This window comes from Eretmochelys imbricata, chromosome 2 (assembly GCF_965152235.1).
Source record: "Eretmochelys imbricata isolate rEreImb1 chromosome 2, rEreImb1.hap1, whole genome shotgun sequence".
Classification (NCBI taxonomy): domain Eukaryota; kingdom Metazoa; phylum Chordata; order Testudines; family Cheloniidae; genus Eretmochelys; species Eretmochelys imbricata.
Window position 1 is genome coordinate 62675323 of NC_135573.1, and position 22677 is coordinate 62697999.

A 22677-nucleotide genomic window follows, 5' to 3' on the forward strand; every position below is an offset into this window, starting at 1 on the left:
TTGAAATCTATCGTGTCAGGTGCCTTGTGGCTATCCGCAGTAGAGGCCATATTCTGGAACCAGAGTTCTTTTCTGGCTTCGTCACCAACAAGCCGATTTGACTCTGCCTGATTATAGTAACGAAGGCAGTCCAAAAGAATATGCACAGACTCACTGTGCGTCACATTGAATCACAGCGCTGGCCACACAAAGCTGACCGCAGCCTCATTTCTTTAGACAAATGCACGCTTAAGGAAAAACCTCCTGCGAGAAAGCATCCAAGGCCACTTTATTTGCTATGCACGCTACACCAGATTTAATTTTTAGTGAAAGAACGTTTGTTATTATCTTTTTCAGATGTATCTATGCTGTGTAGCTACTGTCTGTAATAAACTAACCTTTGGGTGCTGGGATTATGGTGCCATGCTAAACACTTAGAGGAGGTTTATTTTATAATACAGAACATTAATACAGTCATAAATGTATTATCATATGAAACTGAAACGCTATTTTAGGCTATTTTTCACACTGATGATTAGAAGGAATCAAGTCGCATATTACAGCACCCATACATGCTGGTGTATAAATAGTCAGTTTTGATTACAAAGTGAGAGATGCAGCCCTAGACAGGAGCTACATGCTGATATGCATGCTATCAGAATGATTTATGCAAATTATGCATATTATTCCCAAAGGAATTCCTCCTCAAACTGCCAGGATAAATTGCCGGAAATTAGCCATAAAATCTGTCGTGCTAGGAGCCAAAGGTGAAGGCCACTGGGAAAGCAAGGACATTCAGCTTCTGGAGCCTTCCAGGATATGATGATGTTAGAAATCTTGTTTGCCGTAATACTGAGAAGAATGTTTTTTCTCATGATTCAATAAAAGTATTTTCTCTTTTAAAATTGCCAGGCAAATTGTTTACATTCACTCTGAAAATAATCGAAATCATAATTTGGCAGCATATCTTGTTGGATATTAAAAAAAAACCCTCAAAATACCTCAAAATTACTACATTATTAACAAGTTAAATGATTTTTTTCACAGTTCTTCTATTACAACCAACAGCTTTTGAAAGGCAGGCTAAATAGTCTTTTCAGTGCTTTGACTGGTATTTGCTCCAAAGTATATGTAAATGCATAACTCATTCATCTCTTTCGATTGTGTTGTTTTCAGCATGATGCCTGAATAATGGCTTTCCACCCAAAATTCACTACTGCCTAAAGCCAACAAGATTCCTCAGAACCATCAGTGAGAATTACATCTAAAGGTTCAGAATTGCAGCTTTTCCCCCAACCCCTCCGGGATAGTTTATTACCTCCTCGTAGCGTTAAGCTTGGTCGGGGTTTTTTTTAGCCTGCCCTACTGAACTTGTACTGATCCAGCAGCTGTAGCCATGTATAACTTCCAATCATCTTCCATATTTTAATGCTTTTCCCCCCTCTTTGTTTAAATGCAGAGAGCGCTTTAAACGAGAGTTTACGAATGTGCTCATCTTCCATGAACATTCGGATCAGCCAAGAGGATTATATTCTCAAGCTTGGAGGAAATCAGGAAGTCGGTTTGAGGAAAGGAGACTGGATAGCTCTTTATCCTCAAATTTTGCACATGGACCCTGAGATCTATGAAGATCCTGAGGTAAAACATTCAGCTGGTGCTACTCATCATACTTCGGGCACATTGCAGCAGCCGTGCTTTTTGTGATAGTTTTTTACTGCTGTTCCTTCTTGTGGAACAAATCTTCCTACTTTCAGATGTATTTTCTAGCGCCCTGTAGGTCAAAGGATTCATGGCCTGAAGAGAGAAATATGGTGATGAGACTGACTGCTACTGCTTTCAAAGAAATTGACAATTGCACATTGACTACCATAAACTTTAGGTTAAATGTGGGTTTTGTTTGGCAGTGGATCATTTGATACCCAAGAAGGGCTGAATAATAGAAGGTGCTTTAGATAGCAAATAATGTGGACCATTTAGCTAAGTGCCCCCAAAGCATCATTGACTCTCCAAAGCCCTGTAATAGCAGTGTCTTACTTGAGCCATATGCTTTTTCACCTCTCTTCATAGGGATTCACCCCTTTTTGGTCAATTATTTTGATGTTGTGAACTTGAGATTGTAAAGCTGTTGCTCTGCGGTGAAGCTCTGAGGGTAATTGTGTCATCTCCTTATATTTTTTTCTGAAGCTAGAGTTAATGAATATCAAAGACTGGAAATTAATCCACCCTGGCTCAGCCTTAATATGACTTCAGAAGTTCACCACCTGCATGCAAATTGAATAGTCATACTCTTGCATAGATTTTACTGAGGGAAGGATTGTTGTTGCTAGTCCGGTGTGCTGTATAGGAAGTGAGATTTTACAAAGCGAGACCAGTCAATGCCAACTGCATCTTACAGAGGTGGCAGTTTATAACTAAATTATTTCTCCTCACCTACCCCTCATTTTCTAAGGCAAGTGGTTGTTTATCGATCCTTCTCCTTTAAACACTTGTTAAGACAGTTGCAGATATATTCCAAATCATAGTTCAGCTTCAGAAGGGAAATTAGATTTGTTTACATATTTTTAGAAGATGATCGCTTGGATAAAACACACAACCAGTTTTAGAAGCGCTGCTTTCAGAAGTTTTGCTTCTCGCAGAATTTAAGAATAAAAAAATGTTTATTAGGTTGCAGGAAAAGAGCCAGATTCTGATGTCCTTATTCACATTGAATAGTATTGTACTCTACAAGTAGTCCTATTGAAGTAAATGGGACTAGTTTTGAAGTGTAAGGTGCGACTCAACATAATTGAGGATGTTGGAAGGCTGGCCAGAAGAAGAAATTAGAAATGGAAGTACTGCTATAGATATGAACACGATATCTCATGTCTTAGTAAAAACCAACTATCTGTCCATATACAAAAAAGGAAAACTCTATGTATAAAATTAGTAGTTGAGCACTTTTTGAAGTCTCCCTTACTAAATAATTGTCAGAATGTGATACCATGTTTCCATAGATAGAGTATATTTTCTCAATATCAAATCTGCTCAGCTTTCACAGTATCACTTTAGTTTATGTACTTTATCATTTTGATGGCAAATGAGTTATCAGTACGTTGCAGAGTACATTGATTTCAACACAGAGACCCTCTCAAAAAGGGGGAAAATAACTTCTGTTGTGTTCTTGAATTTGTTTTGTGCACATCTGTTGAATGAGATGCAGACTGGATTTTATGAAAGAGCAGTCTTGGGATTGTCATATATTTGGGGAATATAATGGGTGAGGAAAGTTTTCTGGGAAAACAGGTAGCTTAGTGGATTAGTTCAGTATTAACAATTCACCTCTGCAGACTTTTATCTTAAATTCAGGCCGTTGATGAAATTAACATCTTATGGTTAGGTATCATATTACATAACTTTAACCATGTGTTGGTGACCTCTTTCTCCACTCCTCAAAGCCTAAGTAAATGAGCAGCAATATTAAGTCAGGTTTCTGTAATGTAGTCAAGTGACCCTATAATTCCTACATAAATGAGCCTAAGCTTCAGTAAATGATCGTGTGTAAATTCTGAACAATGGAAAATCAATATAGGAAATCCCATATAGTAACTTCCCAAACTGAGCCATATATCTTCTGTGATAAAAATGGATTTAAATTCAGACACATAAATTTGGTCAGTTTCCATGATGATTTAAATAAATGCTATAAAGTTTCATAGACCGTCAGCTGGAATTTTACCTCTTGTTTCCACTTCTCAATTTTTAGTTTTTTGTTTTTTTGTGGGGGGTTTTCTTCCTCCTCATGAAGAAAAAAATCGTACCCTATAAAAATGTCTTTCTTAAAAATGCAGCTCCTTGCTGGAAAACCCAACAAAAGCCAGTCCAAATTTCTGGGGACTGTGGATATCAGTACACATGTCACACCATTGTTTGCTCTCCTTGTTGGCTCCATTCTTGTTGTGTTAATAAGTTTCCTGTTTTCCTCAGTCCCTCAGACAACAAGTTTCTTGTCCAAGTTTCAGTCTTCAGCCTTCTCGCTAAGAAGGCATAGGGCTGGCACAGCACAGGACACCTCAATCTGTGATCCCAGCAAATCCAGAATCCTGTTTGTTGTGTTATCCAGTTGAGTTAAATGCTAAGGATAGTACAGCTCATGTTTCAGAGGGCTAATAGTTACTCCTGATCATTGGGACTTGCATTTAAAATGTGATACTTTTAGAGAAGAATCATATTTTGGGCTTTCAGTATTCACAGTATTACTTGAAATTGAAGTAACTTATAAGAAAAGTAGCACAGTTCTTTCTGAGTGGGATTTTCAAAGGGACTTCAGGGAGTTGATTTTTCATTGGAAGTTGAGCACCTAACTCCCTTAAGCCCCTTTGAAAATTCAAGCCACCTCCTGCCTTTTTTAAAAAATTATCTCCCAGTCTTCAGCATGTGAAGTCACATATCCTCCAGTATTGTATGTACTTGTTACCACTATGAAATGCTAGTCAGATCTTCTCATGGACCAGCCCAATACACCTCCACTGCTTGCTTCTCAAGATAGTGTACAGACAGCCAGGAGGCCCTGCTGATCACAGTTTAAGAACCTCTAATCTGATAGGAAGAACAGGGTTCTGGTAGTCAGAAGTCTAGGTTTCTCTACCATTGTTTCTTACTGATGTTCAAGAGCATTATGGAAACTGAGTCATTTTATTTTTCCATAGGACATGTATAGAACAGGCAATCAGAAAATGTACAGTATTATTATGTTAGTATTTTTATTAAAATTAATATATTGCAGTGTCTTTGGTCTTTCTGGCAAAGAGCTAATCAATCCACTTTTTCCTCCATGGTATGGCTTGACCAGGAACCTGCCTGGTAAACTTTCTATGACTTTTTTTTACTATCAGCTGATATGGTTTCTGTCTGAATTGCTTGTTCAAGTCTAACTTTCAAAAGCTTGCACTGTAGCAGATGTATGCTAACTGGCCAAGTGCTAATGAGTGACCATAAGCAGAAAGTGTTTTGTTATTTTCATTCAAAGCATACGTGACTATTTTTAAGAGGTTTAATTCACCATGGACTGAGCTAAGATTGCCACATCTCCTTCATTCACAAACTCAAGTTAGCCCTTAACAATGACCCTGATACTAAAGGTCTTCAGAAAGGTGTTAAATTTATGGGACCTAAGATACTAGCTAAATTTATTGGAGTAAATTCTAGAGTACTTACTCTAGAAAAACACTTCCTGCTATGTTCACTTATTAACATGTGGCCTGCTTTGCACGCATCTTCCATAGCAAGCTATTGAAAGTCAGGTGTGAACAAGTGAGACAGATGGAAACTATCTTCAACTGACAAGAACACTGATCGTAAGTTATCAGGGCTAGTTCCTGAACAATCCACACCATGAGAGGGAAGGTGGGAGTTGCAGTAGATCAATTTTCTCCTTCCAGAAAGAGCAAAACCGTTGTACCAATGGGATTTTGCCAAATTTTTCAAATTAGTAGTAGTAGTAATGTATGTAGCCTCCTGGATGTATAGGATGCTTCACAAACAGAAACTGTGCTCTTCCTGAGTGTCATTGTCCCTGCCTCAAAATGCCCATAATTAGAACAGAAGAAGGCTTTTCCTGCACTGGTTTGGACATAAATAGTCCCCTCTCTCTTCCGGTCACCTGGTGAGAATGGGTCCCCATGCTGATCAGCTATGAAGCTGCCATAGCAACTAACACACTCTCTAGCCCTTAAAGGGGCAGCACACCTTTCCCAACAACCCAGACAGTAGCCCCTGCCACTTAATGTGCAGTGAGGTCATTTGAAGATAGATAAAACTCAATTTAAGTGAACAGACTAAAAGGAGGAAGCTGTCAATTCCTTGTCTTAGCTCTTAACTTACATCAGGGTTTTAGAAGCACCCTCTGCACCCTCTTGCAAATGAAACCACTCATGTAACTGCTCTGTTAATTTTCACCGTCTCTCTTTTATTTTCAGGTGTATAAGTTTGATCGTTATATAGAGAATGGCAAGAAGAAAACCACCTTCTACAAGGGGGGAAGAAAGCTGAAATACTTTCTGATGCCTTTTGGCTCTGGAATCAGCATGTGTCCTGGCAGGTTCTTTGCAATGAATGAAATGAAGCTGTTTCTGGTTTTATTCCTGGCTTACTTTGACGTAGAACTAGTGGAAAAGAAGCCCATAGGGCTTGACAACAGTCGTATGGGCCTTGGTATCCTCTTGCCAGACTCTGATATTGCCTTTCGTTACAAGATAAAGTCTTTTTAGAAAAGCCAACTGCCTATTGCAGACTTCCCACTATTCTCACTTTTTTTGCTGTTTCCTGGCTGTGTATTTGCTTTTTCCTGTTCTGCTTTCATCTCTCTCCTTCTTGTGTATGTTTAAGTAAAGAGAGAGTAATGCTAAATGTCTTAGGGCTGGAGGATCACCTCCACAGACACGAGAGCAGGAGTGCCTGGAAATTGATAAGGGGGCATGGAAGAAAGCAACAACTCTGAGACATTCACCCTGCACAATACCCTGAGCCAATAGAAGTCATTAGTTGCCATTCCACACTACACTTTCTCTGCTGAGGGGGAAATATCGTAATCGGGGTGGCCGGTGGCTGCATGCCTTTGTAACCCACATTAACTCAATGTGGGCCTCTGTCCTCCTCTAGTGGCTGGACCACATGAGAGATTTTTGTCCCCTCTGCTGCCCTGGTGCTCAAATATTTGGTCCTTTAACTCAGTTCATAGAGGCTCAGCCTTTTAGATCTAAAGGTCTCGGGTTCAATCCACAGACAGTTGACCCATCTGGATGTGTCATTACACTTGCTCAAGGAAACCTGCTGCCCAAGGATAAAAGGGACCTGGAGAGCAGTGTGGTGCAGAAAGGGGACTTTTTTTATTCCCACCATTCCCAAGCACCTTTCCCTTCAGCAAAGCATTCACTAGAAACCACACAAAATCTGTCTTGCTGGTTTTCTGGGCCCACTTTCCTCTCTGATGGATTTTACTCTGGGAGGGTCCAGTGTGACCTTTGATGACCCCCAAAATTTATGATTTACAGTGAGTGTTCCATTGGCCCCTCTTCCATCTAGGCATCCTTGCACTACAGAAAAGCCTTGGAGAAAAATACTAGTGTTTTTGTTTAGAAGACCGACTTCAGTGAAGTGCTGGATTGGGCTCCTGGGAGCCCTTGCTTAAATTATACTGCCAAATGGAAAGGAGAGTGAATTGCTATCAATGGAGCTAACTTTTTTTTTTAATTCCCATGGAGAGTATCTCCTCAGATCCTTCTCATCTCTCCCCATCCCCCCCAAAAAAAGGTAAAGTAACCTGCACCCCATTTCAAATCACACTGTTCTACACTATCAGTGTATTCGGTATATTTTTCAGGAACAAAAATATAAACAATTCCATCAAATGCATTTACTGGTAAATTGTTCACCTAGTGGTGCTGCCCCTGTCTTGGTTATAACTATTTTCATGTAAACAGAAAAACGAATGAAGTGGTCCTACTGCCATCCCCTCCCTGAGAAATCCAACCTCTGGTAAATGGGGTTTATCACAGGCTAATGGGGATATGATTTGTAGGAGTATTTTGTTATTGTCCTGGCAGCATTTCACTGGCTTAGGAGTACTTTTTGAAATTCAACAGTTTGTTACTTATGCAACACGAATCAGTAATCTGAATCTACTACTGTTATAGGGCCTGATTCAAACTCTATTAAAGTCAGTGGGAAGTTTTTGTTGACTTTAATAGGGTTTGAATCAAGCCCATACTGTCTACTGATTTATCTGAGCCACAACACTACATTATTTCACATTTAATGTGAGCCTGTTTAAAATGACACCATCATCTTAAAAATGAGACTTCAGCCTACTAGCATTACCAGTAATATTTTGGATTGTTACAATTGAAATAGATTAGAGAAGAAAACAGAATTGTTTGGCTTGTTTACTTTGTGCGTTTGACAGCACTTTGTATTTGCCAGTTTCTCCTGTTGTCTTTCACACACACAAAAAAGAAGACATTTTTCAAACTCTAGAAAAATATGATTGCAAAACCACAAAAATTGGTATGGGAATTCCAGGACAAAAGTAACACCTAAAACTACTTTTAACTGGTTTTTAAAAAGATGACTAATTTTCAAGTTGATGGTGTCATTTAATCTGTGTTTAGAACTAGAATATTATACCTACAAACTGTGAAGTGGTCTGTATCACTGGCTCCTGTTTGAGATAACTTCCCCTACCTCCACATTCCTGATGGTTCAAAAGACAGTTAAAGTGCTAGGAATTTGAGTAAAACTCTGTGTGACTAAGACAATTTTAGAAATCTAAAAGCGGGATTTATTTACAGAGAGGTGACTTCTAATGAATGCCATTTTTCCCTAGTCTTTTACATATTTCAAAGCTGTGGCCTAAATAATGTTGTGCTACTTAAAGAATATTGCTAATTGTACAAGAAGCTAACAACTTCAGCCTCACGCATATCCTACAGCCTCTGGAAATTGTTCCCACATCAATTACACACAGTTTCTTACTGATTCTACATTCCTCCTTAATATACCTCCTCTGGGCCCAAATCTGAGCCTGCTTTTTGCCCTTAGCCTTTATGTGGTAACCCCATACAACCGTAGAAATGAGCTGTGGACTGATCTTAGGGAGAGCTGAGCTAGTTGTAAGTGGGACCCCAGGGTTCTGCTTCATAAATAAGCTCCTCATTCCTCAGTACTCATGCACATTGTAGGCCCCTCATTTCCCTTTTTTCTCTCCCAAGCTGGAGACAGGGCCAGAAAGCCAGAGGTCACTTCACGTGAGCAGTGCCTGCCCTGAGGATGTGTTCCACCATACAATTATCATTTATAGAAGTTAGACTGGAAAGAGGTTGGAGAGCCATGCCAGCACATAAATACTAGTTTAGGGAACCAACCTCTGCTCAGTCCCATGCCGGATTTGCATTGGTCTCTGTAGTTGCAAAGCTAATTTACTGCTGGGCTGTTTTAGCTACATGGATGTGAGCAGAGACACAACTTGTCCCATAAACATTCATAGACACTCTCCTGAGTTGTAATGAGTGACTCATGTGGAGTCAAAGAACACAAAAGGAATTGTGGGAAGTTATCTCAGTGTTTTTGGAAAAAGTCATTTAGAACTAAATTCCCAAGCGTTCATTCATTTTTAGTGCCTCCTTTTTAAGTGCCCTAAATTGACAGCACCCAAGGCTTAGTGTTCAGAGGTGCTGAGCACCCACAACTTCACTTGACCTCCATGGAAGCTGTAGATGCTCTGAAAAATAGGCCGAAGATGTCTCCCTCCAATTGAGCACCAAAGCTAGTGGACATTTTTTTTAAAAGTAAGCCTTAATTTCCTATGCCTCGGTCTTCCTCATCTTTAAAATGGGGGAAATCTTTCTTTGCTTTGCAAAGCACTTAAAGACCTATGGATGAAAAGCATTATGTAAATACTAAGAACTAGTATTATTTTGTTGTTTATGCCTGAGGCCATTTAATTATTCATGTAAACTATATCCCCAAAATCAGCATCACTAGAAAGACTTTCAAAGATTGGCACATCTAAGCTCCCAGGCCTCTGGGAAGAAAATTGTTTTTGTGAGATATATTGAATGAACATTTTCTCTTCATATATAATATCAATACTACCTATGGTATTGGAGTATACTTATATTAAATGGGCTTTGCAGTTGATTAAATGCCTTAAGTTTGCTTCAACATTTAATCAACTGCAAAAGCTGTTTATTGCTTGTATACTCCAGCTCAATAGAATAAAATTTATTTTTATATACAGCCTTTCATATTCAGGTTAGTTACTAGTGTAGTGACTCTGTAGGCAAACATCGCAGCTATTCTATATTCAGCCGTTGCTCACAATCCTCTTGGACGTAAGAACCTGTTTTATTGAGAGAGAGAAAATGCTGACATCATTACCATGTTGACTATAGACATTATTGCTTAAATGTAAGCTGTGAAATGTCTCATGCCACAATTATGATAAATCTTTCGTTGGCATTCCATTTTGAAACAAATGTGAAGCAACTGTGAAAATAAAAGTAGGTATTTGTTTTAAACCTAAGACCTTCTTTGACTCATACTGTGCTTTTAGGATTTTGAATTAGAGTATAACTCGCTGTAGCATAATTTAATAGGACATACTTGGACAGTGCCAAAAGTGAATGAAAAACATTACTAGTTTCAGATTAATCACTGATCAGTAGGTATAAATATCTATTCAGAAATAAAACAAGTATGTACAAACAAGCAAATAAAAATCTAGCTGTATCTTAAAGCATCAGGTCACAAGAAAGAAGTTGAGGCACAGCCCTGCAAGGTGCTGAGCACCCTCTCCATATTTACCCACTTTAATAGGAGTATAGGGTGTTCTGCATCTCACAGGATTGAACACTTGATTTGAGGTAAAATTGGCCTTAGCTTTTGCTAAATAACCAAACCTAAACCAGGCAGCGAGAGTCCCTGCTGAACAGACTCAGATCTACCCAGGCTGTATCGAGAATCTAGTCGCCTAACACTGGATATCCAGAGCTGGCATCCCCTAGTAAGATCCCATCCTCGGACTTTCTACCCATGCCTAGCAATGGCGCAACCTAGTATTGTGGCCTTCTCATAAGAGTGCCTCACATACTCCAATCCACTGCAAAGAGCAAACCTCATCTTGCACATGTTAGTAGGGTCAAGCCCTGCTAAGAAGTATGTGTGAGAGTTGAGGAGATGGGGCATTTCATCTGGCTGCTCCTCTGGATCCTGCTTTATTAGAAAGACTGACTGGACATAACCCCCAGGAAACTGGGTCATATTGACCATGGCCAGTCCAATTATATGTCTGCATAAGTGACAGCCACTGGATCAGACAGAATCTGAGGGCAGTAAGCCTGCCCAGAACAGACCATTTGGGTTCAGAGTGGGTGAGTGAAAGCTTAGGACCCACATTCCCCCCGTGAACCATGTCAGTCCACAGTCTTTGGGCTTGAAGTGGACACACCCACATGATTAACTCCGACATGTTCTAGTTGGCTTTAGCCAGTCCTGAGGCCACCCAGGAATGCTAGAGTTTCATGATTGCTGCATGGGACAGGGAGCAGCGCAAGCCTGTAATCCCATCAAATGTTTCTGGTGAGAACCTAAACCATAAAACCAGACCTTGAGTAGCGTTCAGTGTCACCAGAGCCCTAAGATGGAAATCTGGTCATATATGTACAGACTGTTTCATTGCGTACAATGTGGAATTGCCATGAATCCTTCTTTTAAAAAGTCATGGTTTTTTGCTCTTTTTTACCCTGTTCATTACCTCCCTGAAAGGCCTTGCAATGTCATGACCATCCCTCCCACAGACCTAGTAGGGGTGGATAGGACTCCTTACGTATGTCAGGCCGGGAGGTATTCAGGTGCCACTCCAGCCACTGGAATCGCAATGTTGCTCCCCTTTGTGGTAGAAAGGTGCACTGCCCAATCCTTTTAAAAAGTGAAACTGCTGATCAAGAACACCCTGCCCATGGTTGTGCCAGCTGCCAAAACTCACTCTCCCATGCCCCAGCAGTTCATCTTTTTAAATATAAAATTAAAGTTCAGTTCCAGTGCAGCGACTTGTGGGAGCTGCTGGAAGACTCCGTCTGACTTTTAAAGTTAACATTTTTTTAACAAGTGAACTCCTCATGAACCAATGTGAACACTAAAAGGTGAGCCTTATTGTTATGTATGGGTAGTATGTGCTCTTTCCTGTTCGGTACTTAGCAACCTTGTAAGCAATTGTACAGTCCTGTTTGAAAGGATTAGAATGCTTCCCTGTATGATTATATGAGTAGTTATGTGTAATTGTTTGCAAATTAGATTTGGCTACGTTGCCATGTCTCTAGCAATGTGCTTTAATGTACTAAAAACCACATAAGAAATGTGCATTAGTTTACTTTTTTAAGCCATATTGTATTACACTACTCTCAGAATTGTTATTTTTTTATGAGTAATCACTGATCTTTGTACTTCATTTGTAGGGGTAGAAATAATATTTTATTTCATTATTACTGAATATTTGGATGTTTAAAAGATTGTCAATTGGTCTTAATTCCGTAAACTGACATGTTGTAAATAGATGCACAAAGTTCAGATTCTCCTTTAATAGTTAATGTCCATCATTAAGGCTTTTAGACTGAATAAGGTACATCTGTGAATTTCTGAGCAAGAAAAGTGAAACTTCATGTACTTTACTAATCTGACCTTTTATGTGAATTTTATATTTCAAAAGATACAATAAAATTGAATGTATCTATTCACATATTGAATGACTTTCCTTGTCCGTCCCTCCCCCCTCACACCTGAACATACATACATTGATGCAATACCACAGATATTGCTTTCATTTAAAAAAAACCTGACTTATGTAGAGTATGGCATTCTGTTACTTGACCATGAAAGATATTTTTAAAGAGAAAAAAGGTGAGTCTGTGTTAAATTATGATAATCACTGTGCATTTGTTAAAATACTCAGTCCATTTAATCTTGCCCGTCTTAAACCGGTCCTGAAGAGAGAGTAAAGGAAGGAGATATTTCTGTAATGCTTATGGCAAACTTGAAAGGTAGTGTGAGCGGGTGCAACTCCGCCATTAGAGTCATTTCCAAATGTGGCCCTCAGTCTTTGATTCCTATCTACCTCTGAGTACAGCAAAATGCATAACAAACCATATAAAATGTTCCAACCTCAAAAGGTCATTAATAAAAATTTTTTAAAAATGAAATGTGGCTGTTGATGTACACCTGGCAAAATACGCCCTTGTACTCGGAAACTTAGCTTTTCTAAGAATCACTTGCAGTTGCTGGAATTCTTCAGTTAGCTCTCTGATATGCAAGTCAAACATTGATGAGGACATTGTCTTTTGATTCTTAATCCATAGATATTTTTAACAGGCGTAAAAGTGTGGGTTTTTGGAGACTTATTTAGCAGAAAGCAGACTTGCATAGCTTTGCTGTATTTCAGAAATAAGTCTGCATAACATAATGTTTTCAAAACAATTACCTAGCTTTGTGAAGAAAAAAGGCAATAGTGGTTGGGATTTTAATAAATGAACATTTTTGAGTGAAGTGTCCTTGCTGTTCTAGAAGCTAGCTGTGTGAGTGGAAAAACTAGTTGTAGATTGTACTGTATTTTATCTAATATTGGTCTTGACACTAAATGCTCTCTTAAAGTTATTTAAATTGTGTGCAATACTTTAAAATTACTCGGCACATCACTTTTACTCATAATATATGCTCAATTCAGATTAATGAAGTTATTTTTAACTGTGACAACAGAGAAACTTAAGGTTAAGAAGAAATTGAATGTAACTGAAATATTTTTCTGCTAGTTATTTTATTTGGCTAAATTTATATTTATAAGGACTATAGAGTGACAACTCAAGAAAATAGTAGAATTACAACATTTTTAGGTAAAAGTATCACTTCTAGAAAAGTTGGATTCTTTAAAGAAATGTATATATTCACATATAAAGTGCAATGAACAAGTAGCAAGAAACTTTCATTGCATCTATAGAAGCATTCACCATACAACTGCATATTTTTCATTTGCAAGGGCTGAATTAAAATTAAATGTTGGATGCAATGTGATCTTTATCAGTTAATCATAAACAGTTCTATGTATTAAATTGCTTTTGCTATGCAGCATGTTTCACTGTATTCTCGACTATGTACGTGATTATTTATAATAGTAGAAATACACTTGCCTTCAAACATTACTGTACAACAAAATAAAAAGTTCAAACAAATTTAAGTTTCACCTATACTGCCAAACTATTCCTGTGAAAGTTTAATAGATGTTTTAATAATGATTTGCTGGAATTTTTATTAAAGTTGACCTAAATTGTTCACAGTACGTTATTTTCTTACCAAAACAGTAATGATTGAGAATACAGCAGAGCTGAGAAAGTACAAGTTAAGAGACACAGTAAGTAAATATACACTGTAAGACATAGCAATGATTTATTTTTGATCAGTTCATCCCACTTACTGCATCTCTCCTCAGATAGTTTAGTTGTTAACCTCATACTGTCAGGATGTCTTTCCACTTCTGTTTTCCTGTTTTGTGGGCCATTTAATTCACTATTCAGTATGTAAATATTTTTCACTGGCCATCTAAAATTGAAATATTTACAGCAATGAAACTAGAGTCTCAAAAAAGAGGGAAATTTGTAACTATAACTCACAGGTCAGGATATTAAAGACTTGTACATGAAAAGTGGATGGACATTGATTGAGCAATAGATTAGAAGATTATCCTATGAAGAGGAATTCTGTTTGTGAAATGCAGAAACACTAATTGCCTCCTGATGTGGCTCGGTTTTGCAAGAGAACACCTTTTTATTTTTAATGTAGCAACACACTTTAAAAAATCACTCTAAGAACATGGCTATATGTCCAAGAACACCACTAAATTTAATTGAGGTTTTTAAATGATACAATTTAGTATTAAACTTTGTGTTATCTGATTAGATTTTAAGGCAGCAAGACGGATAGTACTTTGCACTTATTTCCTTTGTGGGCTATGACTTAATACTTCCTCAAATTAAAATATTACACACCTCCAATGACTTTTTAGTCATCTGACCTCAGAATGAGAGAGAGACCAGACAGTCCTAAAAACACCACCTTCTTCAGTAACTGTTTGAGTGGAATAAAAGAAATGGGGTTTCCTAATTAGCTAGTCTGTTAGCATATGTCCCGACTGAATTCCTGGACCTAAATATGTATATTGATATAAAAGAGAAGAGCAGTTAGCCATAAAAAGAGATATTTGAATATTGGAAAACGTTGGCAAATGATAAAGATTTGTAAAAATCCATGGTGAACTTTCTTCTGAAACTTCTTAGAAGAAATAATAGCTGCTTTGGATAACCACTGATACCTTTCTAAGGTGTGATGAAGAGGTTAATTTAGGGTTGGCTAGCAGTTTGAGTGTCATTAACGTTTCAGTTGTGCCCCTAGCAGAAATGTATTTTTCTTTTCTATTTTAATCTGTGACAATTATATAAGGAAATGGTGGTTTATCTACAATGCATCATTTTGCTATAGCTTTCAAATCAGTCACAGATCATAGTTCTTACAGGTGCAGATATGAATTTACAAATACAGCAGTCAAATGTTTGAAATATACATTTATTTCATGTTGTATTACACGTCTCTGAATCGGGTTGAGAGGACAAGGGCGAGTACGGGCTCTGGGAAACGTTTAACGCATGCAAAGTCTGCGTGAAGATAGCCCGTGCAAATTAAAGCAAACCCCTTAGAAAGCATTTCTATTAGCATGTTGAAATGGAGCTGATCTAGCCATTATTCTGTAAAGCCAAGGGGCTGGGCTGTAGCTCACAAGCTTTTGCTCACCGAACGTATTGCAGTGTTTCTTCAGCAACAGCACTGACTAACTAACCTTAGTTTCCGAGTTACCCCTCAGTGTAAAGGAAAAGCCAAATCAAGCAACTGCGTACTTCAACTTGACTGCAGCGTGAAGCGATAGTACCTGATCTGCTTAACCCTTGCTACTCCTGACTGAACGATTATCAGTATTTTCTATGGGAAGGGACAACCCATTATTAAACTCTGGTGAACTTTGCTAGACTCGAGCCCACTCGGGTCTCTCGGAAGGAGCGCAGAAGGGTCAGGACAGGTGAAGATTCAGGGGAAGGAAATAAACATTCTCCCTCGAGCTTCTGCCCCTGTCTTGCCTGGCACGGCTGGAGCGTTCAGGGAAGAAAGAAGTACCACGAAATAACCTTCCCTTCTGTCTACACCAACAAGCCAAACTCCAGGAAGTGCCGGAGCTGGAAATCCACCTGCCCCAGGAGAGCGAGAGCACTAAGGGGAAAATCCCAGTGGGGCATTTCCAGCTGCCTGATTGGAGAGAAGGAGGAGCAATGACGAGCCTCCGGGAGCGCAAAACCCAGGACAATTAGAGGCACTGCACAAGGAAAGCGGACTGCAATGGGTGGCAGTCTCCGTGTAGACAGTGCATCTAAAGAATCCGTACTCCAGATTGAAAGGCGAAGCAGCAGCTTCGCTTCTCCATGGCAATCTGTTAAACTAATGTTTATGTAAAACGGGCGATCTTGTTTTAGAAAGGGGAACAAAAGTCAGACGACCCAGGCCCTGTCAATTAACCCGGCACTGCAACGGAGCCCGGAGCCGACTCCCTTTAAAGTTGTGTACCTGTCAGGCAATGACTCGCTCCGCCATCTGATTACAAGCCCAGTTTAAATCGCCCCTGAGGGTATTAGCAATGGGCGAAATCACAGTTCTAAAGGATCCTGCGATGGCATACGCACGAGTGGCTCATTTATTTTACCAACAACCCACTTAAAAAAAAAGTGTTAATTGCTGCAAACTTTCCTAGCACGTGGGTAATTTACTTTGACGGCTGCATTTTAATTAAAAGCAAACTTATTTATGTTTCTGATGTTTATATTGCGCAGTTTAATTACGTTTAGAGGCAGCACCGCATTCCCCCCCATCCTAAATCACATTTTCATTAAAGGTTTGAATAAGAAAACTCACTTGACCACTATTCATTATCTCTTCCCCTCCGTGCGCACAAGTTCACTTACCCATTCATTTAGTCACTTACTCATTCCAGCAGATCCGCTGCGACTGCTGCCAGCAGGGCTGTGCACACTCATCATTATTTGTCAAAGTCTCCAAAGTGTATTATCCCTTTTTCCAGCGGTAATTAGTTACCATAGCATCTAATACGTAAATGTGCCCAGTGCACACCATTAACAGTTAAACGAAGGATTCAATTTAACACATGATTATATCTTTCATAAGTCATTACATTAGGAAAGTCAATGTCACTCACGCTGGGACAGGGGCAGGATTAGAACTGGGGAAAGGGGGTGGGGGGGAGTCTGTCTTGGCACCCGGAGCGGAGGGGTGGTTTTGGAGAAGGCTGGTTGAACGGGCTCGGTGTGGCGGGGTGTTGGAAGTGGAACAAAAGCTCTTCCAGGGGCTGGTCAGTTCTGCTGAAGGGGGGAAATCCCCCCGCCCCAGGAGCCCGCACACTGCTCGTCTGACAGAGACCATGGGTAAGCCCGGGCGGGCGACAGTGTAGGCGCCGGTTCCCTGTCAGTTCCCAGCGACGCTGCTGCTTACAGGGGAATAGGCAAGAGGTGTTAAAAGCGGCACCGGCTCGGAAACTGTCACAGGCTCGACAAAAATAAAGTCAGATCAGTCACCCGCCCTGACAGGAGGCGATGGCCGGGATTGAGACTTGTTTTCTGAGCCATCTCCGCGGATCCTCTCTGCTAACTCTTTCTGGCGCAAACCAAGCTTATAAAAGCAGCTGGGGGCGAAGGGTGGGGGTGGGTCTTGGAGGATTGCTTTGCAAAAAATACAACGTTAATTGAAACCACTAGGAAGGCACCTACGTGCACACAGCTAGGGAACGGTAGCGACATTGGTGGCTCAGAACTAGCTTTGCTCTCGACTGCCAGCTCGGGCGTTTAAATGTCAAATTTCAGACAACTTAAGCTTCCTGAGTGAATGCCTGGGAAGAACCGCTCCTAGGGGAGTGGGGCTGTCGTAGCAAGCCGCTGTTCTCTAGCAAACTTTTGGTCACTCGTCAGCAGGTTAAGGCACTTCCAAAGAATGTCACAGATCACAGGAAATAGCGCCCAGTCAGGTACAGCTCTGGAGAGAGCTCTGATCAGGGCAGGCTGTTTAACAGTGCTGAGCAGCTGGTTTCCAGCCTAGGAGGGGATGCGTTTGAACTAAAGTAGAGGAACGAGCCAGGCTTGTTTTAAAAATTGGCCCCACCCTTTGATTCATAAAGACTCGCCCTCCCCCCGCCTTCACCTTGCCTTCCATAGCAAAGATCATCATAGCATTGCCACACGGAATTATTGAAACCCCTGGGATCTTCCTTTCCCACTCCATAATTTGTTACGCGGTACTCATTCTAGCAAGAATTGAGAAGGCAGCCGCACCTAGGAGAGGGATATTTCAAGGAAGGCGCCTTTGTCATGAGAAATATGAAGCAGCAACTCTTGCAGCAAACGTGTCCTGAGATGTTAATATGCGCGCACACAGACACACACAAGTCAGCCGGGTGGCTGTGGTTAATTCCTAATCAGAATGATGGACAGCAGAGACAGAACAATACAAACTGATGGCTGTGTTGCTGATCACTTTACCCCTTGATTAAAGACACCCAATTATGGCGCAGAACAGTGTCGTAATTATGTTCCTTAATCACATCCAGGAGGTTTAATTGCCTTAACGATGTGTTTCATTAAATGAATTTAGGTATTATAGTCGACAGTTTTCATACACAGTTGTTTTCAAATTAACATAATATTAGACATCGTCATGGAAATTGTTTTAATAATCATAATTAGACGCACCCAGGCTTTGTCTAGTAAATGCTGAGAGACGGCTCTGCTTGCGCCTGGGGGCCGAGCTGCCCACCCTGGCTGGGCTGCCTTCCCACAGCTTCGTGGCACTTTACAGTTATGGTTCCTGAAAAGTTACAGGTTCTGATTAATCTCTTTGATGGCAAGTGGAGCGGAAATATGTATCCCTTTCTACCACGCTGGCTGCCATTTAGGGCTCTCAGAAGCTGAGACTACCCAGAGCCAGCAAATAGGGCATACTGCATGCAGCGGGCACATACACACAACCCCGACCGACCCCACCAAGGAAACCTGGCGGTGGGTCTGGGCTTCACGGAGGGAGGAACTGTAGTGCCTCCCTCTCGGGACCCCACCGCCCCTGAGCCGGCACACGTGTAAATGCTCACACTCCAGATCAACGCGGGTAAAAGTCACTTCAGCACTTGGGTTTGTTTATATTTATAATCGAGCCTGACTGCTCTTCGGGTGCGAAAAGCGAGGGGCTTTTGGACTGTGGCCTCGAGCTCCCAGGGCGTTCAAGGAACAGCAAAGAGGACCTAAAAACGTTTTGTGTGTGTGTCCCCTCCCCTCCCCAGGAATTGCAGACCGTTACTCATGTTAACACTGCCATATGTGGGAACATACCAAAACCCTAACAGCTTGCATCTTTTCAGCATTAACTCTTCTCCCACCCCCCAGACTGAGGTTTCATCTCCAGGCTGGAAGTGTGAAGAAAGCCTTCAATCGTCCTACAAGCAAACTTGGGGGCTCTTCTCTCTCTTCCTCTGTCTCTCACTACTGCTTTCATTTCTCTTTCTTGCAACGAGTCAAACCCCTGTCAATTAAACAGGTGAATGATAACAATGGATCCGTGTCAAGAACTTGAATGCCACAGTCCCTGAGCGATGCTATTTTTATATGCTTGGCACCCAGGCAAAGCCAGAGAGAAAGGGGATATTTCAAACCCCCTCTCCCCCCCCCCCCCCCGTTACTGGTACAAAGCACAGCATAATAATAAAAAGTTTGTTGAAAATATTTTAATAAAGATTCTTTCCGACATAGATACACATACAAACGATCGTACATTGCTGTCATAATCTGATTGACCTATTTAATATATATCATTCTTTACACATCCATGACCTGCCAACAGATCCATGACGGCTCCTCTTTCGCCATCCAACCTGACAGTCCGAATTTGTATTATCTGCAAGTAGTGGAAAGGAGCAGGACTCGTTTTTGAAGGTGGGGGGGGGGGGGGAGAATTGATTTACAAATGGCAGAGAGACAGCTACCCAGCCATGCAAACTCAGACTGAAAGCTCACTTTGGGTAAATAGCCACTTTTTGCTCTTCTCCTTATTTTATTTTGCTTTAGATTTAAAAAAAAAAAAATCACACGTTCTGTAAATCAGCCCAAAGTATTTCAATTTAAATAATCATCCACAGTCAGGTTAATTTACATACATATTGAGAGCAATTAAACTATACCTTTGGGGAACACACACACACACACACACAAACAAAAAACCAAAAACAAAACCAGCGTCTGGGAACACATGAGCTTAGCAAGTGTTTTTTTCCCCCTCATAGGAGCTATTGCTTTGATGCCTTGTAAAAGTAAATCGCTATTACCCTTTATAATGCAAAGAATCCCCCTTTTAAAAAGTCAGTTAATTGAGAATTAAGAATACACCTTTCCTGTGATTTTTGGACTGAAGCAATTTATTAAAGCTCAATTGAAATACAGGGATGATGCAACTTAAAATCCAGACGACCTTTCATCAACCTAAGCAGCTCCGATACAGCAATAGTTCTGCGTATACCTTGTTGGCAAATAAACGTTTTAAACACTTGGCACACAGTTTAAGTTAATCCATAAAACAGAATTTTAGAAGCATTTTAAAAAAAAACTGCACATAAGACCCGTGACCTAAACACATGATAAATATTGTTGGCGTGGAAGGGTCCTTGAAAGAAGAACAAATAAATATCATGTCTTGTTTATACATCATTGCAACGTGGAAAGAAACAAGGTGCACATAAATATTTGTTTTAAAAATGCAACACTTTCAGCCACACGGAGTAGGGTGTTTCTCGCTCGCTCGCTCTTTAAATCACTCTCGCCAAAACTTCGCGCATTTTCACAGGATCAAAGTTCAGAGACAATAAAAAATACAAGTCAGTCTTTCATAGCAACGGTTCAGGCTCTTGGTTTCGTTTAAACAAGAAGTCTGCGTTTCAAGTTTGTTTGGCGCCTGGCTCAGCATCAAAAAAATTGGTTGCAAGTGCCCCTTCTGATTTGTCTGAATGGCCGTGCAGCTGGAGCCCCCGCCACCGCACCCCAGCCAGCCAGCCACCCACCCCCTGGCCTCAGCTCGCTGGGGCAGAGTTCTCGAGCCCCAGTCAGCGGGATTGAAATACATCAGCTGGGGAGGGGGGCTTCCTTTTTCCTCCCCCAGCTGCTATTTCTCAGCCTCTCTTTGTGTCCACACACACACACACACACACACACACAATTGCGATTTTTTACTTCGCTGAGGTCTTGGTTGCGATCAAGTCACCACTTCCACGAGGAAAGCCCCCAAGCCCACCCCCGGCCCTTTCCAAAAAAGAAAAGAAAAACCTTAAGCCTAATAACCACGAGAAACGGAGGATTTAGCCCAAGTCCTTGCCCAGAGTCGCCCCCTCCCCCCCCCCCCGCACCCACCCCTGCCAGCTCCTTGCCCTGCCCGGGTGGAAGCGCCTGGCGGGGGCTTTAAGGCTTCTCCGTGCACTGTTTGCAGAGGCTGGAGGAGACGCTGTTGAAAATGGCACATTTCTCCGGGCAGGAGCTGGCAGGGGGCAGGCCGGCGCTGAAGGGGTAGCCGGCCGCCTGCTCGTAGGCACCGAGGGCTGGGTGCAAGGCGGCTGCCGCGGCCGCCGCCGCCGCCGCCGAGCTGGGCAGGGAGGCGGCCGAGATGGCCTGGCCCTGGTTGAGATAAGCCACCAGGCGCCGCATCTCCTCCAGAGCCTGCGCCTGCATGAGGATGTAGTTCTTGGCCAGCAGCAGCGTGGCGATCTTGGAGAGCTTCCGCACCGAGGGGCTGTGCGCGTAGGGGATCACCGCCCGCAGCTCGTCCAGCGCGTCGTTCAGGTCGTGCATCCGCCGCCGCTCGCGGGCGTTGATGTTGAGCCGCAGCGCCTTCTGCTCCTTCGACTTCTTGCTCCCGCCCAGGCCGTGGCTGTTGGAGCAGCCGCCCTCGGCCGCCTTCAGGCCCCCCCCGGCGCCCCCCGCCCCGGGCGAGGCGGCCCGCGGGTCTCCCCCGCGCAGCACCAGCTCGCAGCGCCCGTCGCTGTCGTCGTCGGGGCTCTGCTCGCCGCCGCTGCTCTCCGCCACCGAGCTGCGGCTGGTGCTCTCGCCGTACTTGCCGCACACCGAGCCGGCCGGCAGCGAGAGGGGGTCGCCGGCCCCCAGCGCCGCCCCGGGCTGCAGCAGCCCCTCCGCCTCGCCGGGCTCGAAGCAGCTGAGGGGCGAGGGCTGGCGCTCGCGCGGGTGGCTCAGGTCGAGCCCCGGGGGCGCGCGGAAGGCGGCCTCCATCCTGGTGGCCGAGGCGCCGAGAGTCTTGTGGAACAAGTCCTCCTCCGCGGCCAGGCTCAGCGCCCGCTCCATGCTGCCCGCCCTGCGCCGGCTCCTCCGCGCCGCCTTCTCCGCTGGCCGCGAGCTCTCACCAGGGGATGCGCCCGGGCATTGTGAGCTGCGAGCAGCCCCCTCGTCCGCCGTTTATCTTGCTTGGCTTCACCTTCAAGAGATTTCCGGCCCCAGCAGCCGGGGGAGTCTTTTACATCATTAGCTCGGCGAGTAGGTTATTATGAGGAAGACTCGCCTGTTGGGACAGAGCTCTCTACCCAATCAGGTTAACGCTTTAATTAATAGGATTAAAGCGGTGACAAACAAGCCCAGGCGCTAGCTGGCCCTGAGTCTGAAGAGTTTCATTTCCCAGGTCTGAAGACAGGCAGCAGCTAGAGCTTTATAAAAGGCGCCCGCTCCATTATTCTCCCTGCCATCTGTAGACACAGCTTCGCGCATATGTTTGCAAGACGTTGTGTCCTGTTAGGGACCCAACGACTGCCTTTAGCTTGGCATGTGTGGCGCCTTTCACTCGTCAGTGAGCACACTAACCGCCCTGCTTAGAGCCCGGGCTGTTCTTCGCCTCCTTCAGCAAATGACAGAGCTGCACTGCCAGGGGCCCACTGGAGCGCCTTCCTCCGAGCGCGGCCAGCCGACTTCTGCCGACTTTACCAAGAGAGAGTCACGCCACCCCTGTTTACACGAACGTAGCTCTCCCTGTGGAAAG

General features: G+C 42.5%; 2 protein-coding genes across 2 annotated transcripts in view; one reads left to right on the plus strand and one right to left on the minus strand.

Annotated features, from left to right (window-relative positions):
- CYP7B1 (cytochrome P450 family 7 subfamily B member 1) overlaps window positions 1-6224 on the plus strand; it is a 47207-nt gene extending 40983 nt beyond the window's left edge. Inside the window, exons 5-6 of the mRNA XM_077808683.1 lie at window positions 1439-1617; window positions 5934-6224. Of these exons, the coding sequence (XP_077664809.1) occupies window positions 1439-1617; window positions 5934-6224 (470 nt within the window). The remainder of the gene's footprint in view (window positions 1-1438; window positions 1618-5933) is intronic.
- Window positions 6225-21098: 14874 nt separating this feature from the next.
- BHLHE22 (basic helix-loop-helix family member e22) lies at window positions 21099-21992 on the minus strand. The gene has a single exon (XM_077808985.1). It carries the CDS (start codon window positions 21990-21992, stop codon window positions 21099-21101), a length of 894 nt encoding a protein of 297 aa, XP_077665111.1.
- Between the last annotated feature and the right edge of the window lie 685 nt (window positions 21993-22677).

Bases quoted from the DNA above. Each gene is read 5' to 3' on its own strand.
- BHLHE22 (XM_077808985.1), bottom strand. From the start codon at position 21,992: ATGGAGCGGGCGCTGAGCCTGGCCGCGGAGGAGGACTTGTTCCACAAG.